The 17574-nt window shown below is 35.6% G+C and overlaps 1 protein-coding gene across 6 annotated transcripts in view; it reads right to left on the reverse strand.

Moving 5' to 3' along the window:
- Positions 1-17574, reverse strand: part of LOC113064836 (epidermal growth factor receptor substrate 15-like 1) — a 55980-nt gene that overhangs the window by 36326 nt on the left and 2080 nt on the right. For all 6 annotated transcript variants that reach the window (XR_003278897.1, XM_026235793.1, XM_026235792.1 and 3 more), the window contains 22 exons: positions 16749-16838; positions 16621-16668; positions 16439-16534; positions 16296-16361; positions 16066-16191; positions 15877-15936; positions 14924-15166; positions 14683-14840; positions 14520-14587; positions 13202-13290; positions 12218-12277; positions 11576-11661; positions 9763-9835; positions 6340-6501; positions 6058-6255; positions 5711-5875; positions 4659-4764; positions 4380-4430; positions 3766-3902; positions 3622-3682; positions 1965-2047; positions 1053-1143 (listed from right to left, as the gene is read on the reverse strand). Coding sequence is in view for 5 of the 6 variants with exons in the window: in XM_026235793.1 (XP_026091578.1) it covers positions 1053-1143; positions 1965-2047; positions 3622-3682; positions 3766-3902; positions 4380-4430; positions 4659-4764; positions 5711-5875; positions 6058-6255; positions 6340-6501; positions 9763-9835; positions 11576-11661; positions 12218-12277; positions 13202-13290; positions 14520-14587; positions 14683-14840; positions 14924-15166; positions 15877-15936; positions 16066-16191; positions 16296-16361; positions 16439-16534; positions 16621-16668; positions 16749-16838 (2317 nt within the window). In the remaining variant the exon portion in view is untranslated. The remainder of the gene's footprint in view (positions 1-1052; positions 1144-1964; positions 2048-3621; positions 3683-3765; positions 3903-4379; positions 4431-4658; positions 4765-5710; positions 5876-6057; positions 6256-6339; positions 6502-9762; positions 9836-11575; positions 11662-12217; positions 12278-13201; positions 13291-14519; positions 14588-14682; positions 14841-14923; positions 15167-15876; positions 15937-16065; positions 16192-16295; positions 16362-16438; positions 16535-16620; positions 16669-16748; positions 16839-17574) is intronic.

The raw sequence follows: 17574 nt of genomic DNA on the forward strand, positions 1-17574 counted from the left end.
GATACACACAGTTTAACTCCACTTACAATGTACAAAATGTGATTTTTAAAGGAGAACAAGGGTAAAACGTGAAATACGGTAAAAAATTGTGGCAGCAAGGCCACACTACCCACTAAAGTGTGTAAACACACACCAACACACACACAGGAAGTGGGGAGGGGTGTGTAGATCATCGCACGATGCTGGCAGTGCAGGCTAACCACAGATCATCGAAGCATGTTAACTATACCACTCTGAGTGCACCGAACAAACCTGCTTCTCTAACCTGCGAACCAAATTTTTAACTTTGGTTACACCAGGAAAGCACTCCCTTGTTTTCTAGGTTGAAAAATATTTAAATGTTGCTGAAAAAAAAAAAAACTGAAAAAAAAGAGTGAGTTGCACAGATTCGCCTTTCCTCCAACTGCCGACTGGAGGGAGGAAACAGCGCAGGTTTCGTTTTCTCCATGTAACAAATTTATCTTCCATTCAGGTTTTTTTCGTGCACCATTTTGGAATTGGATAGAGATAGGACTCAGCCACTGTGCATTAATAAACTAAAAGAAAAAAAATGAAAAGCTTAAGCAAACATATCAAGGTTGTACCTCAGTTTCCTGTTGACAACTGATGAAGTCTTAGATATCATGGACAGTAAAAAATTGAGTTTACTTGAGCTTCTTAAGAGCTTAATAAAAGACTTCAACAACATGAACGTGTGAGCTGTGGTCATCAGCTTTTTGTTCAAAGCTGTTTTGTTCTCACTGCTTACAAACAACTAGTTGAAAGAGATGTAGTGATGCTACACTTTGAATATTTTTGTCTTCTTCAATGTGAGTGCCAGAAGCGTAGCGAAGGATCCACCCAAACAACATTCTCTAGGTCTTTCATGTTGGCTATTTAGATTGCTTGTTTTGTCTACATTTTGTTTACTGCGCCAATTAGCTGTGTATTTGTAGTAATCGTTTAATTTGACATACTAGCTTAAAAACCTTATATGGTTGTACATGAATATAAACTTTTAGAAAAGGGTCCATGATTGTTTTGGGCCTTGAACTGTAAGGATTAATGCTTACCGCTAGGTGGTTTGGGTCGCGGTGGTATGCTTTTCTTGGGTGGGAGAGCTGGCATGTCTTGTTTTCGGCTGAAGGGGTCGTCTACAAAGTCCTATATTACATCGCAGTGGAAAGGAGAAGCGATGGGCTATTATCAGATACATAATGGTGCAAACCGCGCAAATTATGAGTGGGACATCAATCATAACCACATCTAAAAAATTTAATGTTGCAAAAGTGTGAGAAAGTAAAGTTTCACTATCAGGGCTCAACGCTAAGGATTTTTGCCTGCTACAGTATTGTCTCCTCTTTGCATTCATCTTCAGCATTGCTTGCCTCTGTTAATGGCCATTTAAAAACTAAATATAATAATAACAACATAATATTGAAAAATTATTGTGATTCAGTTTGTGTGCAACCACGGAACAGAGATCATCTGAAATAAAGCAAAAAATGCCCAGTCGATCGGTGCATCTTTACTCTACTGTATAAATCAAATATAGATAAATCATTGTTAAAACTACAAAGTTACTCACCGAGATGGGTAATTTGACATATTTTTGTACATATAGACATATATATATATCCGTTCTAGTAAAAGAAAGACACGGAAAGAAGCTGAACTCGGGGCTCTGGTGGAGGTGTCTGTGCGCGCGTTGTATATACAGGACAGAGCACGGGAGTACTGAATGGAGTTTCGCGCCTTGCTGGAATGCTTTTTTGCTTAATTTGTTTAATTAATAAGGCTTAAAAACCGATGCAAATGATCAACTTTTTGTGACGACGATGAAGTTGCCCGATCGGGCAAGTGACAAATCCGTCAACTATCCCGAGCGTATTTCATGCTGGCCCCGGACCATCAGGCAGTCCTTATTGTCGAGCCCTGACTTTTCTTAAGATGCAAATGTAAAATGTAAAAAAAGTGTTTATTACCTTTGACATTTGGCTGAAGTCTGCAAATCCGCTGTTGCTGCCGAATGAACTGCTTCCAAAAGGGTCCAAAGTACCAAAGAAATCTGGAATTGGCAGAGAAAAACAATGAGGCAATAGTATAACAAGTCAAGAAAGTGGAAAAACCTGGCCAAAAACCGATTTTGCAAGACGTTTTTATTTAACTCAACAACACAAGCCATCAAAATAACCACACTTTTATTGAAAATAACAAAACTGGACAGAAAATATATTAATATTAAATATCAATATCAATTATTTTTATTCAGTTCTATGCAAAAGAATCAGAATACACGTAGTAGTGACTACGGCAAATTAGCTTCACTCCCGTAGTAGACCGTTACAATGTACATGTCACGAAGTAGCACTTAAATTCGCTCATGCGTAAACGTACTTTCTTTGCCGTTGCCGCTCCATCAGCTGTTGTTACTTTAATCAGTCCCTAATAATATTTGATGATACTTGAACACAATAGTACATTAAATAAAAAATACTTGTATTTTATTTAGCAATTTAAAATTGCATAAAGAACAAGGGTCACAGAAATTTTTATTCAATCAGTTTTACTGACTTATTTTTGGTTTTAATACAAAAATTAAAAAAAAAAAAATACTTTTTTTTTTAATACCAATACATTTTATTTGTTCAGTATAACTGAAAATAAGCTACCAAAAAAAAAAAAAAAAACTGGCAAAAATACAAAAAAATGTTTCTTTCACCATAATGTTAAATGAAAATAAGTAAATAAATAAATATTTAATTTAAAATAATATTATGGTGAAGGGTTGGAAAATTACTTATATGACTGCTTTTACGGACTTATTTTTAATTTTACTAAATATAATAATAATTAATTACCTTTAAATAAATTAGTGATTTTTTTCTATTTAAAATAATATTATGGTCAATGATCACTGAAGTACTTATCTGACCACTTTTAATAAGAGCATTCAATTTATTTTATTGTCACTCAAATATATACTTTATTGGCCTTAATTACAATAGTAATAGGATCAAACAAAAATGCACACTGAAGCCATCAAAAAGGAATATTCATTTTCCATTTCAAAAAGTCAAAAACAAAAATGTAAAGCATTTTTACAGTTTGCTTTGTTGTCTTTGTGTTTCTGTTTTGCCTTCAACCCACAGGTTTGAAAAAAAAAATGTGTTGAGCATTTCCTGGCATCACCTCAGTGTTCCACAATGCTGCAACAAAACGCTGCATTAACTGTTCACCGAAACAGCAGAAGAATATAACGTGGGTGCCAAAGAGGCCTGCGAGAGGACGCAGTGCATGGGAACTCTTTTGACAGCTTCTTTACACGTGTTCTCTCAAACTGCTCTCTGAGTGGCCTTTGGAGAAAAAAAAATGACAAAAGTGTCGCCACTGGGCATGGGGTGTGAATGTATCATATTGCTTGTGTTGTGTAATGCACCCCAAGCATGTCCCTCAAGGCGTTTGTGAGGAAACAAGGTATTTTCAGCTTCAGAGTTTTTTTGTTTTTTACAGTTTCAGAGGTTTAAGTTCTGCTGCATGCAAAGATGAAGAGGCCAATCTTTGCACGGCATCTTCAAAGGAAGGGAGTGGCAGAGATGTTATGATTCAGCAAAATAAGTGAGAGACACATGCAGACTGTACCTTGGCCCTTTGGTTTGGGGCTGGTGGAGCTGAAGGGGTCATTACTTGAGAAATTATGACTCTATAAGACAGAAGGGAAGAGAGAGTTGAGAAAGAAGTAAGAGAAGAAGGGGAATAATGTGATGTTGTTGGTTTTCTGGGTACCTTTGAGGGAAGTGTGGCACTTTTGCTAAAAGGATCAGCATTGCTGAAGGGGTCTGGCTTCGAGGGTTTCTTGAAGAAATCTTCAGAAGAGTTCCTAAATGGGTCGGCCTCTTTGAAAGGGTCTACACCGAAAGGATCTAAACGATTTTACAAATGAACGTGACTGTCATGGAAAAGCCTTGCATTTGAATAACAGCATTTACAGCATATCACTTCATCATGTATACTCAGCCCAATTTGATGAGAGTTGGGGAACTGAAAGCCTTATATATTACCAAGGGGAACTGTGCCAAGATACGTGAACAAAAAGTGTAATACCATGAAGATTTGGGCAAGTTTTTATGAAAAACTGAACTGAAATGTGGCCAATTGTGTGTGTATATATATGTGTCTAATTATATACTTTATATTTAACTTAATCATTTTCGGACTTGGCTGAACAGTATGCATACTAATAACAAATATTTTTAGAATGGATTTAGCATGGATATTACACTGATGCAGTATGCATCTAAATATACATTTAGTTAGTAACAGATATATTTCTTTGATATCTTCTAAGTTCAAAGTTCAACACTGGAGCGGCGCTTCATGTATTTCGATGGACTGGATACCTGCAACTGTGGAGGCCTGCTTTGAGAATGGGTCATTCTGGAATGGATCGCCTACAACAAACAAAGAGAAAGCAGGAGATGCGTTTAGTAGCTACTACAATGGCTTCAAAAGCTTGGCTCCAGAATGTGCCACACAAGCACCAGTAAACAGGAATCTGAGTTTACTGTTTACTGTTCGTACAGCATCCAAACCCATCTCTATGGAAGGGAGGTATTTGATTTGAGCAGAACAAAAGGGAATAATAAAAATACATATATATTTATAAAAACATGACTTACTTTTGAACGGGTCTGTTTTAAATGGGTCTTCAGACTGGAAGGGGTCCATGTGCATCTCCTGCGGGGCGCTGTTGAACACAGTGGTTTTCACCTTGAAAGGATCTTCCTGTAATGGGTTTAAACATACAAGACTCTAGATGTCTGCTTTCACAAGAAAGCACTATCCATTCAGAAAAGAAAAAACAAACACTTGAAATGAAAACCCTGAAGTATACATTTCAGTCATTTTGGGCCTACAATTTGCAGTTTAAGCCAGCACCTCAGCTGTTCCAAATAACATAAGAAGCTCGCTTAATAGTGCTGGGTTTCCAAATTGTACCTTTGCATGCAAGGCACAATTCAGAAAGAAAAGCAAGCAAGGTTCTCAACAGGAGTTCAATCGCAATCACACAAGGAGTGAGCTTCATCATTCTTTAGAAATACTCTGGGTTTTCAAATTAAATAAATAAAAAAATACAATAAGTGACAAATAACTATGCAATTATGAAACGTATTATAATCATAAAGAAATGTATGCAGTCAGGCCTGTTTCAATTTAAAATACACGTGTATATGTGACTGTGTATGTGTATGTATGTGTGTGTGTGTGTGTGTGTGTGTGTGTGTGTGTGTGTGTGAAATAAATAAAAAAGTACATTTATTAATTTTATTTTATTTTTAAATGCTTAACTGCTTATAGTATTATTTCTATATATTATTTATATAAATATTTATTAAATAACAATAATAACAAAAACAATTACATAACATATAAAAGTGTGTTATTGTTTTCTTAAATAAAAAAGTTAAAAATATATTAAAATATATGTTAATTACTATTAAAAAAAAAAATATATATATATATATATATATATATATATAAATATATAAATATATATATATATATATATATATATATATATATATATATATATATATATATATATATATGAGTAGTACATTTATATTAGATTTAGCAGATGCTTTTATTAAAAATATATGTGATTTCTTTTATTGCGATTCTAAGTACTAAATTTGGAGAGGAGCTTAAAATACAATGTAAAGTTTCTCACTATGGCTCCGAAACCGCCATTCTCCTTCTCTGGAAAGCCTTCGCTCATGTCGGCCAGGTTGGTCATGCTGCCGCCGTGGGTTCCGTTCAGGGTGCTGCTGTACTGCTCAATGCTCTTGCTGATCTCGTGTTGGCTGTCCTGGATCTGGGAGAGTTTACTCCGAGCCTGCAGCATACACCAGTTTGATCCATCACATACTGAAATGCTTAGCACATTTTCTTTGAATTATTAGAGTTGTAGAGCTGCCTAAAGAGTTGTAAGCAACCATACATGCATTTCAAATAAGGACATCGGTAGGTGTTCGTCGCCCCTAGTGGTTTGAATATAAAATGCTCTGAAGGCACAACCTGGTTGATCTCGTCCTGTGTGGCTCTGAGGGACTTTATGATGGTTTCGAGCTGAATCCTGCCAGCTTGTAGACTCTGCTCTAGCTGAGCTTCCTCCTGCTGCAGACGGTTCAGGTCAGACTTGGCCCGGCCCAGCTCTTCCTCTTGGCTCTGCAGGTCCGACTCCTGCGAGTGGATCTGGGACTGCAGGGATGAGATCTGAACAGAAAACGATTGGATGTGTTTAATGTTTACTGGCTGAGGATCTTGTATTAATCTGGTCTTCTCAAGGTTTTCGCTCACCATTTGCGACTCTTCCTGGCACTTCTGCCGCACGTCATTAAGCATGTCTTCCAGCTTTGCCTTCTGCTGGTCCATTTCCTCCAGCCGGTCCTGAGCATCCTGCTTCTGTGCCTCAAGCTCCTGCAGGGTTGAGGTCTCTCGGTCCAGATCGTTCTGCATCTCCTGTCAATCAAACCAAATTCAGTTCATAATGAAGCCAACATACCTTGTCATGACAAGGTAAAAAAAAAAAAAAAAAAAAAAATTATATATATATATATATATATATATATATATATATATATATATATATATATATATATATATATATATATATATATAATTATATTAACAATTAAGAATAAAATACTAAAAATAAAAATACTTATTAATAATAATTTAAATTTGTTAAAATGTATATATTTAACAGAATAAGTAAAATAATTGTACATTTATTATATAAATAACTCTTTAAATATATTTTAATTATATTTTATAATACAAATCATAATACAATTATTAGTTTTATTAAATTTATAATAATAAAATACATTTATGAATGCATTTACTTTTAAATATTAATAACACTAAGAATATATTGTATTTATAAAATACAATGTTATCTATATTAAAATGCTTCTAAATAAATGAATCATGCTTTAGATATATTTTTAATTCATAGATTTATCATAGAATATAACAAAATAACATACATTAAATATAGAGTTTTGCGACTGTAGTTAAGACACCCTATGACTCAACAGCCTGTAGATCCAGTAATCATTTTCTGTATGACTTATCAGTCTATCACATTGTTCTGAAGGAGTTTCGCATTCTTCTTCTTTATAGCGTTGCTCAAGTTTATTGAGGTTTGTGGGCATTTGTTTATGCGCAGCTCTCACGACAGCTTTGGTTTCAATCAGGATGATGTCTGGACTTTGACTGGACCCCCTTGACTCTGTTCTTTTCCCGCCGGTCTGTTGTAGATGTGCTGGTGTGCTTGGTTTCCACCAATCATGTGCATTAAGGCCAAGCATCTCCTTCTTGGGTTGTCTGCCATTTCTCTGAGCATTACACGGTCTGATCTTGGGGTGAATTTCCTGGGACATCTACTTCTGGGAGGATTGGTGTTGGTTTTTAAATAATCTTCCTCACTGTAGAATGATGGGCTTCAAATTGTTTGGAAATGGCCATCTTACTCTTCTCAGATTGATGGCAGCAACAATTACTTGATCATTGCTGATGTCTTTCCTCTTTGGCATTGTGTTAGCTCACACAATGAAGGCTCAGACCAACAAACTGCCAAAACGCATGACTTATGGAGCTGCTCACACTTGCTGATGATCAGTTAATCAGTTAAATAATTCCTACGTTAACATTAAAGCGTTAGTTCACCCAAAAATTATGTCATTAATAACTCACCCTCATGTCGTTCCAAACCCGTGAGACCTCCGTTTATCTTCGGAAAACAGTTTAAGATATTTTAGATTTAGTCCGAGAGCTCTCAGTCCCTCCATTGAAGCTGTGTGTACGGTATACTGTCCATGTCCAGAAAAGTAAGAAAAACATCATCGAAGTAGTCCATGTGACATCAGAGGGTCAGTTAGAATATTTTGAAGCATCGAAAATACATTTTGGTCCAAAAATAGCAAAAACTACGACTTTATTCAGCATTGTCTTCTCTTCCGTGTCTGTTGTGAGAGAGCTCAAAACAAAGCAGTTTGTTATATCCGGTTCGCGAACGAATCATTCGATGTAGCCGGATCTTTTTGAACCAGTTCACCAAATCGAACAGAATCCTTTTAAACGGTTCGTGTATCCAATACACATTAATCCACAAATTACTTAAGCTGTTCACTTTTTTAATGTGGCTGACACTAGCTCTGAGTTAAAACAAACCAATATCCCAGAGTAATTCATTTACTCAAACAGTACACTGACTGAACTGCTGAACAACGAGCCGAGCCAGATAACGAACAATAGACTCTATACAATAGAACAATAGAACAGTAGTTCTTTTGGACAGTTAGATTCAATAGAATCAATAGATAGCACAGAATCAGTTCAGAATCAATCACCAAAAGAATCAGTTCAATTCAGACGCTCTGTGTGTCGGCCTGCTTCACGCTGAATCACACATGCGCAGTAAAATCAGCTCCTCGGTTCTCGAATCGGACGTCTGACAGAAACGGTTCTTGACTCGTGAACGAGTCAATGTTTTGTTTGTTATCTGGCTCGGCTCGGTGTTCATCTTCAGTTCTCTCTTCATAGCAGTTCAGTCAATGTACTGTTTGAGTACACAAATTACTGCGGGATATTGGTTTGTTTTAACTCAGAGGGAGTGTCATCTGTGGATTAATGCTTATTGGAGACGCAAACCATTTAAAACGATTCAGTTCGATTTGGTGAACTGGTTCAAGAAGATCCGGTTACATCGAATGATTCGTTCACGAACCGGATGTGACAAACTGTTTTGTTTTGAACTCTCTCACAACAGACACGGAAGAGAAGACAATGCTGAATAAAGTCATAGTTTTTGCTATTTTTGGACCAAAATATATTTTCACTGCTTCTAAATATTCTAACTGACCCTCTGATGTCACATGGACTACTTTGATGATGTTTTTCTTACCTTTCTGGACATGGACAGTATACCGTACACACAGCTTCAATGGAGGGACAGAGAGCTCTCGGACTAAATCTAAAATATCTTAAACTGTGTTCCGAAGATAAACGGCGGTCTTACGGGTTTGGAACGACATGAGGGTAAGTTATTAATGACATAATTTTCATTTTTGGGTGAACCAACCCTTTAAGGGTGCCCTAACTTTTTAACACAATATAACATTACATCTAAACTATTATGTGTTACTATTTAACTGTTAAATATTTTTATATTTGTATTGTATATACTAAATGTTTTCTACATTGAATATTTTAATAATAATATAAAAATTATAATACAAATAATAACATTGATTTATTTTAGTATATGAATATATTTATGAATGTATTTTTAAATATGAGTAATACTAATAATTTATAAGTACATTTCATAATCATAATATAAAGAACAATACAATTATCTATATAATTGTAGTTATAAATTATATACTTTCTGTAATATTTTTTTATGTATTTATATATTAAAATCTGCTAATGATCCTTTAGGTATACTTTTAATTTATAATTTATCACTGGCTAATAAAAAATAATAAAATACTTCAAACAATATCAACTTTACATACACTTTTATATAATAATTATATATTTGTATATATTTTTTAGGATATAATTATAATAATAACAATAATAATAAAAATTACTTATAATAAAATAATTTTTAAATATATTGTATATAATCCTGTGAAGTGAACTACATCTTATAATTGTTCAAATAAATGTACTGTATACTACTACTAATAATAGCACTGCCAGGTTTACCTGAACCTCTGTGGTCTTGTGTCTGATCGCCTCCTCCGCTTCTCTGATGTCTTGTTCCAAAGTGTATTTCTCTCTGTTGAAATGATAGAACAAGAGACACAAAATCTTTTATCAACTGCTGGCAACATTCCTCATACCTGCCTCCTTCACACACAAAATCTGTCACACACACAAAACAAAAACCCTGACAGCCAAGAGAAGGTTTTACCTGAGTGTGTCCCAGTGTGTGAAAGCAAGAGTGCTGAGGCAGCATGAATAAGCAAGTGAAACAAGAGATTTCGTAAAGAAAACAAACATGTTAAACGGACACTGTGAAGAGGGGAAGGAGGTCAGATGAGGATTTTTTTAGGCAGAGGGAAACTCATCCACCACCAAGGGCTCTCAGGTACCTTTCCTCTTTCTTTGAAGGGTGTGTGTTAGCATGAGAGTCAGTTTAGGGTCATCTATAAGGCAACTGTTCAGAAAAGGACAAATATGCTAGACTTGAGACCCTTTAATACTGCGATTCCGGAAAATACACGGGTAATGTGTCCTGGCAATTGTTCCCGGGTCACTAGATTTTGCACTTTCACACTGCCAGTGATTACCCGGAATATGTGCGTGCGTTCACACACAACCCATAAAGGTCCCGTAAAGACACGTGACATCAGGATATTACGTGTAATTTACGAGTCGAAAACGTTAGGCATCTTAACTTTTACTGAAGCTGGCAAACGATCTCAGATTCAGCGCGGATAGTGAGGAGCTAACTGATCTCTGCTTCATTACAGTTTGCACATATTTTTTCATCGCGAACGTTGATCTTCCTTCAAAACACCCGGTAAAAGAGTCGTGCGATAACGTGCGCAATTGCTACAACACAGCATTAGTTCTGGCTTTTGTTCACACAGCGCTCGTTCCGGGACTGCACCCGGTATTGTTACTAGGTCCCCGACCCGGGATCAGTCCCGGAATCAATCCTGGGACGTGTTTGTGTTCACACAGAAGGCAACCCGACAATGTTCCGTAATTTTTTTCCGTCAAAAACTGAAACTTAAAAAAATATATCTCCAGGCTGTAAAGCAGTTTGTTTACAATACACAAATACTACCTAAAAATCGGTCTAAAAATATAACCTAACAAAATATTCACACTCTGCACAGCTGCTGATTATTAAATTTTTTTGCAGTACCTAAGAGGAATAGTTAAAAATACTGTTTGCTGTCTGTTGTGTTTATTTTTCTGAGTATGATTCAGAAGAATTCAGAGAACCAGAAGAGATTTACATTTCTACACAAGGACAAACAGTTATTAAAACGCTTTACCTGCTTGCTTTCACAAGTTCAACAACACTAAAAGAAATCAAAATGTTTTAAATATAACTTTACACTTTAAAAATACTTTTATAACACATTTATTAAAATAAAATAAACATTAAAACTTGTATAATATTAACACTACATATTTTTATATATTATACATTTACATAGTTTTATAAATTTTTCAAATATTTTTTAAATAGTTTTTTGTATTTTCTATTTAATTTTTTTAAAAGGTTAAGTAATTTGTTATGCTTTTGACTTTTCTTTTTTAAGAATATGTCAAAAATATTTGTTTAAGATATAATTTTTGTGACATTACATAATGTCTGTATGGTCACTATTAAGTCCTTTCTGAAATAACTTCTAATTTAAAAAAATAATAATATCTTATAAAAAAGAATAATAATAATAATGCAAAAAAAATGTGTGTGTATATCATAATTAAATAAAATTAAAGAAAAAATATTATATAAATAAAAGTGATTTTTTTTAATGCCGGTGTACTGCATTACCTCTGCAGGTGAGCGATCTCTTGACTTATATCGTCCAGTTCTTTAATCCCGGTGAACTCGCCTGAACCCACAGAGCTGGAGCTGTCCTGTATGAGGAGGTCCAGCACATTAAATCAGTCCTGCTGCATCTGAACCACACATAAGCACAGCACCACACACACAGAAGGGTAGAGAACACCAAGGAGCCACCACACGGGAGAAGAGACCAGCTTGTCTTCCACCTCTGCTGTTCAAAACATGGGGAAGTCAAGACACCGCACCATTTCACAGCACTGGATCCGTCACAAATGCTTTTCAACTCCCCGTCTCCACTAACCCACCATCGAAAGCATTTGTTCAGGCTTTTCCAAACACTACCTACCCAGAACTTGAACATTATTGCCTGATTTTAGCCAGTGATAACGGCATAAAACATCAGCAGCATTGAAATGTGGATGGAAAGGAACAGAAGATTGTTTGGTAAGCTTTTGGAAATGTTGTAAACTGTTGCGCTTGTGATAAGATGTTAGTGGCTCTCTTGATGTATTGTGAACGTCTACTGTCATCTACGTCTAGGGTTTGAAATCCTAGCAGTAGAAATACGACAAATGATACTCAAGTTGATATACATTGAATGAAAGAACAAGGAAAGGGATTGTTTACCCGGCGCATCTCAGTCAGTGCCATGTCAGAGCCTACTGGTGTCATATAACCCGACAAACTCTGAAAAAACAGGAAGCGCTTCAAATGAGGGACAGTAATACAGCTTCACATTACATTACACTACTAAAGGTCTGTATAGTAAGCAGAATAGTTGTTTAATGTACTGGAGATAATGTGTAAATCTAAAAAACAAAAAACAAAAAAACACGATGCTATAAAAAAAACTATTTAAATTATCATGATTTAATAAAAAAAAAAAAAAAAAAAAAAAATGACATTTATCTGGACATGATTTTTCCATTACTGTTTTAAAGTAAGGAGATTTTGTTATCAGAATAAAACATATTTTCATTCATGTAATCAATTTTATATATTATGACAAATTGAACATATGTTTTGTACAGGCATTATTTTCCTGGAAAATATACAGTATTATTTTGGATTATTAATAATGTATTATTGATTGTGGGGTAAAATATGACCAGGTCAGTGCTGGTTTAATGTGATGGTACTTAAATAACACTCTTTATTAATTTTCATAAGCAATTTTTTTATTTTCGGTTTAGGTTTTATGATTTTGTTTATTCGTCTTTTTTATTTATGTGTGTGTGTTTTTTTTTATTCAGTATTATAAAATAAATTGTATTAAATAATTTATTAAATTGTATTTATATTTAATTTTAAAAAAATTATTTCAACCTAACCCAATGCAAAATTTCTAATTACCGTTCAAGTTTACATTTTATATATAACTCTATATATATAACTCTATATATATATATATATATATATATATATATATATATATATATATATATAAATGAATGAAATAATCGTCATAATAATTTTTATGGGATATTAAATTTTTACAATAACAACAATGGACAAGGACTCTTCACTAAAATAATTTCTCAGATACTGCTAATATATTATATCCCAGGATGAAATGAAGTGTGCGGTGATAACTGTGCTAACGTGTCTTACAGGTCCCGGTGTGCTGCGTTCAGATGGTGGGATCATGTCTGGAGTCAGAGCTTGCGGAGGGTCCATGCCTTTGCTCACTTTCTGCTGAACAGTGTTGGGTGTAACGCGTTACAAAGTAACGCGTTACTGTAATAATATTACTTTTTTCAGTAACTAGTAGTGTAAGGCATTACTCGTCTGAAAATGGTAATATTATTACAGTTTTCCCAAGCTAGTTACTTGCGTTACATTTGCCAGTAGCACCTTCATCACACACACAAGGAACACAACACAGAGAACAGAAGGGAAGGGAAGGAGGGCGTGAATGGAACAGTGATTGGTCTGGGTTTGGCACGAGGTATCATTTACCATCACTGATTGGTCGACAGCCGGCAGCAGAGCGGCACGCTCAGACAGATGGGGAAAAATGGAAGCGTCAACAATGGCAAGCTCTTTTTCAGAGGAAGGTTCCCAGCAACAGAAAGCTAGTTTCGACGGGTGGAGATTCAGTAATTATTTTGTAGGAGTGCTCCGATCACGATCGGCCGCTCGTTAATGCGCATCTCAGTAAAGCCGGTTCTTTAATCAGCGGTTTATTCCATCAGGTGCGTGAACCATATGTTCATACAACCGTGCCAATAAACGCTGAAAATGAACTGGATTTGCGCATCTTCTCAGTTAATAACGGCTCTGTGTAGTAACAGCTGCTCTATGTGAAATCACGCACCTGATGGAATTAACCGCTGATTAGAGAACAGGTGTACTGACGAGCAGTAATATAAGTGAGTTGTGTAAACAGTGATTTATGTGACTTCAATTATTTCTTATTAAACTGAAATCGAAAAGTAAAAAGTATTTTTTGGAAAAACCACATCCTAGTGTTAGTCTTCATATGCTGATGAATAGTGTTAACACGGATATAGAAAAATAAGGAGTGCAAGAGATTGATTCCTAATGTCAGTTTATTTTTAATTAATACTATAGTAGTTCGGTTCCCTTTACATCTTTAACTACCCGTTAATTTATCAATTGAATGGGTGACCTATCCTCATTAATAGAGCAAACATTTGTCCCCCCTGAGAGAATTGGCAGGAGCCGCCACTGATAAAGACCCTAAAGAACACTCCTCCTTTGTATGTTCTCCCTCCATCTGATGCATCTCAGGCAATCATAGAGTAATTAAGAAAAAAAGATGTAACTAGTAATATAACTAGTAATATAACTAGTTACTTTCTCCAGGGAGTAATAAAGTAAAGTAAGGCATTACTATTTTTGAGAGTAATATGTAATATGTAATATATTACTTTTTTGAGTAACTAGCCCCAACACTGCTGCTGAATGAGATGCATGGCTAAAGAGAACTGCTCACGTGTGAGTTTGCCCATTTGCCTGGTGTCCGCCAAAGCCCTGACAAAGACAACAGAGGAAGTGATAATTGTACCAAACACAACAGGAAGCGTAAAGAGAAACAAGTGTTAGACGAAAGCACATTTAAATGGTACCAAATATGTGCCAGGAGGTTCTGAGAAAGGCCGGAATGCATGAAGATATCTTTAACTTCTTGGCCGCTTACAAAGCCGTCAAGATCAGTGTCTGTTTTGAGGAAGATGTCGTCATAGCGCCCTCTGTCTGCGACTGGTACCACCCAGTTTACTGAATGCTGAAGATAAGAGTTAAAAACATCAGACCCTCTTCAATTCGTCTGTCCAACATTAACATGGAGATGCACCAATAAAACTGCACCTGTGAGGATTTAATGGTGTGTTTTGGGGACAAACTCCCGGCGCTGTTCAGGGAGTTCATGCTGCCGTGCGAGGGTGTCGAGCGCAGGCTGTCTTTAGGTGGCGGCGGGCTGCCTGGTAACACTGGCACCATGCTGGACAGGGACCCTGAGGACTTCTTCCTTTTGGATGGAGGGATGAGAGAGGAGGGCAGGACTGAGGGGACAGGCTCCTTTTCCAGGGCGCGGTACACCAGATGCATAGCCTGGACAAAAGAAGACGTTTTTAGATGTTTTAAGCTTAAGCAGGAATTGGCTTTCATTTTTTAAAAATAGAATACATATACCGTAATAATTAAAAATTAAATACATTTTTATGTGCATGTGTTTTTAATATTTTAATACACCATTTTTGTGTGTGCATTATTAGAAATAAAAATATAGAGTATAAAAAAATACATACATAAAAAAAAAAAATATATATATATATATATATATATATATATATATATATATATATATATATGTGTGTATATATGTATGTATCTATATATATATATATATATATATATATATATATATATATATATATATATAGATAGATAGATAGATAGATAGATAGATAGCTACACACATACACAGAGCTGGGTAGTAATTGATTACATGTAATCTGGATTAAGTAATCCGATTCCAAAAATAAAGTAAACTTGTAATTACATAAAATTCTAATTTTAAAATACTCTTATTCAAGTCTTTTAATAATTAACTATAACATTTGGATGTTCACGGGTCTCTGACATTGGTTAACATAATAATAATAATAATAAATGTTAAATAATAATAATAAAATATTTCATTTTTTTTTAAGTGTTTCATTTTGATTGATGTTATTTTAAAATCATTAACCTCAATTTTACATGTTAATGATTATCATATTATCTTTTACTTTTTTTTATTACAAAAAATGATTACTCACCACTGCAAACTCATCTTTGTCCAAGTGTCCGTCTTTGTCTATGTCACTCAAATCCCACACCTGATCAGACAGAGTCATTTAATACTAATCATTTTATATGAAATTTCTCCAGAAACATGTTATTAAATTACTTATTATGCATTTTATTATAAATATTAGTGTAATTTTCAGTAACTATTGAAATCTTACCTTTCCGAGCACATCCACAGGAAGTTTGGAGTTTATTAGTACCGGTTTGACCTTCTCACCGGACAGTAATCCATTCACTGGGGCAAGACTTTCAAAAATACCATCAAATTTGCTCTTCTCTTCAGACTGAGAAATAAACACGAAGAGGGTTTATAATAAATACCCATACAATCTTTAGTTATATGTAGTGACACTGAGAAGCTCTTAGGATAACAATGGAAATATCTTACCCGCACCGCCCAGAGGCTCTCACTGGTTGATGTTACAGAACTCAGTGACGGACTACCTTGGTCCTTCTAGAACAGAGATCAGAAACCTGTGAGCTCATACTGCTGGGAAAACTATGATATCGGATCTCAGCACTGACACTTACGAATTTTGGAGGGGGAACAGGGAGGTTTAGACAGGAAAGGTTGATGTCATGTCCACTCTGCGCACAGGCCACAAGTCGCAGAGCAACGTAAAATCCCTGGAAAACAAACCGCACGCCATTCAAGTCAGCACGCAGTTTCAGATCCCGACTGATGCTCTGATAAACCATGACATTTCCTTTACCTGTTTATCCAAAAAACCTTTGCCATCCGGATCAGCTAAATCCCAGATCTGAAGAGACGCAAGCAAGATAATTACAGATTAGGAATATCCAAGCATCATTCCGCACCAAGTTTTACACAGACACCAACCTTTCCTAGTGTGATGTCCGGCAGGCCTGATTTCTTCAAAAACAAGGCAGCCTCTGTAGGTCCGACCCTCCCGGTGTTCCCCGGGTCCACCTTAAAAACACACACACATAAAGATAATGAAATATGGCTTTTTGTAGAGCCCGACCGATTATTATCGGCTGACATGAGCCCGTCACAGATATATCGGTATCGGCATATATGCCACAGATATGCCACCAATATGACATTTTTTTTTACATAACATATAAGGCAGATAAAATGCTTGTAAATGGTGTAATTACTTAGTTTGTCCAGCAGAGCGTGCTCCATTGTTTGCTATTGTCGACCCAGGTCACTGTAGTGACACCAGCCAACGCTTTCACTTCAGTAAGGAGGTCTCTTGTTCGGGCGGCAGCGGACAAGCAGTCAAGCGGTGTCTTCACGACTCAGAGTCAAGCCTTGTCTTAGCGCTAAGTTGCTAACTAGTTTGTGAAATACATAACTTACTGTAAAATTAATAAACAGTCGCCCAATAAGATTCCCTTTTCAATAAAGGTCAGATATAAACATTGAGCCAGTCCCTTAAATCTGCCATGTCACTCGTGGTTATCACATCGTCACATCACATTTCCTAAGTCAGCATAGTTTGTCAGTGCAGTCAGTGACGGAGCAGATTGAAAAGTTTGTATCTTTCTGCAGCCCAATAGACAAGAAATGGTGGAACAATGTCTCCAATGACTTTCACAATGAGCTTATTATACTTGGTTGCTACATCAGTAGGTCCCCATGATTTCTGTGATGCAATCCAGTCATAAAAACGGAATTGACTGTCTAACACGGAATTTTT

Source organism: Carassius auratus, chromosome 47 (genome assembly GCF_003368295.1).
Source record: "Carassius auratus strain Wakin chromosome 47, ASM336829v1, whole genome shotgun sequence".
NCBI lineage: Eukaryota > Metazoa > Chordata > Actinopteri > Cypriniformes > Cyprinidae > Carassius > Carassius auratus.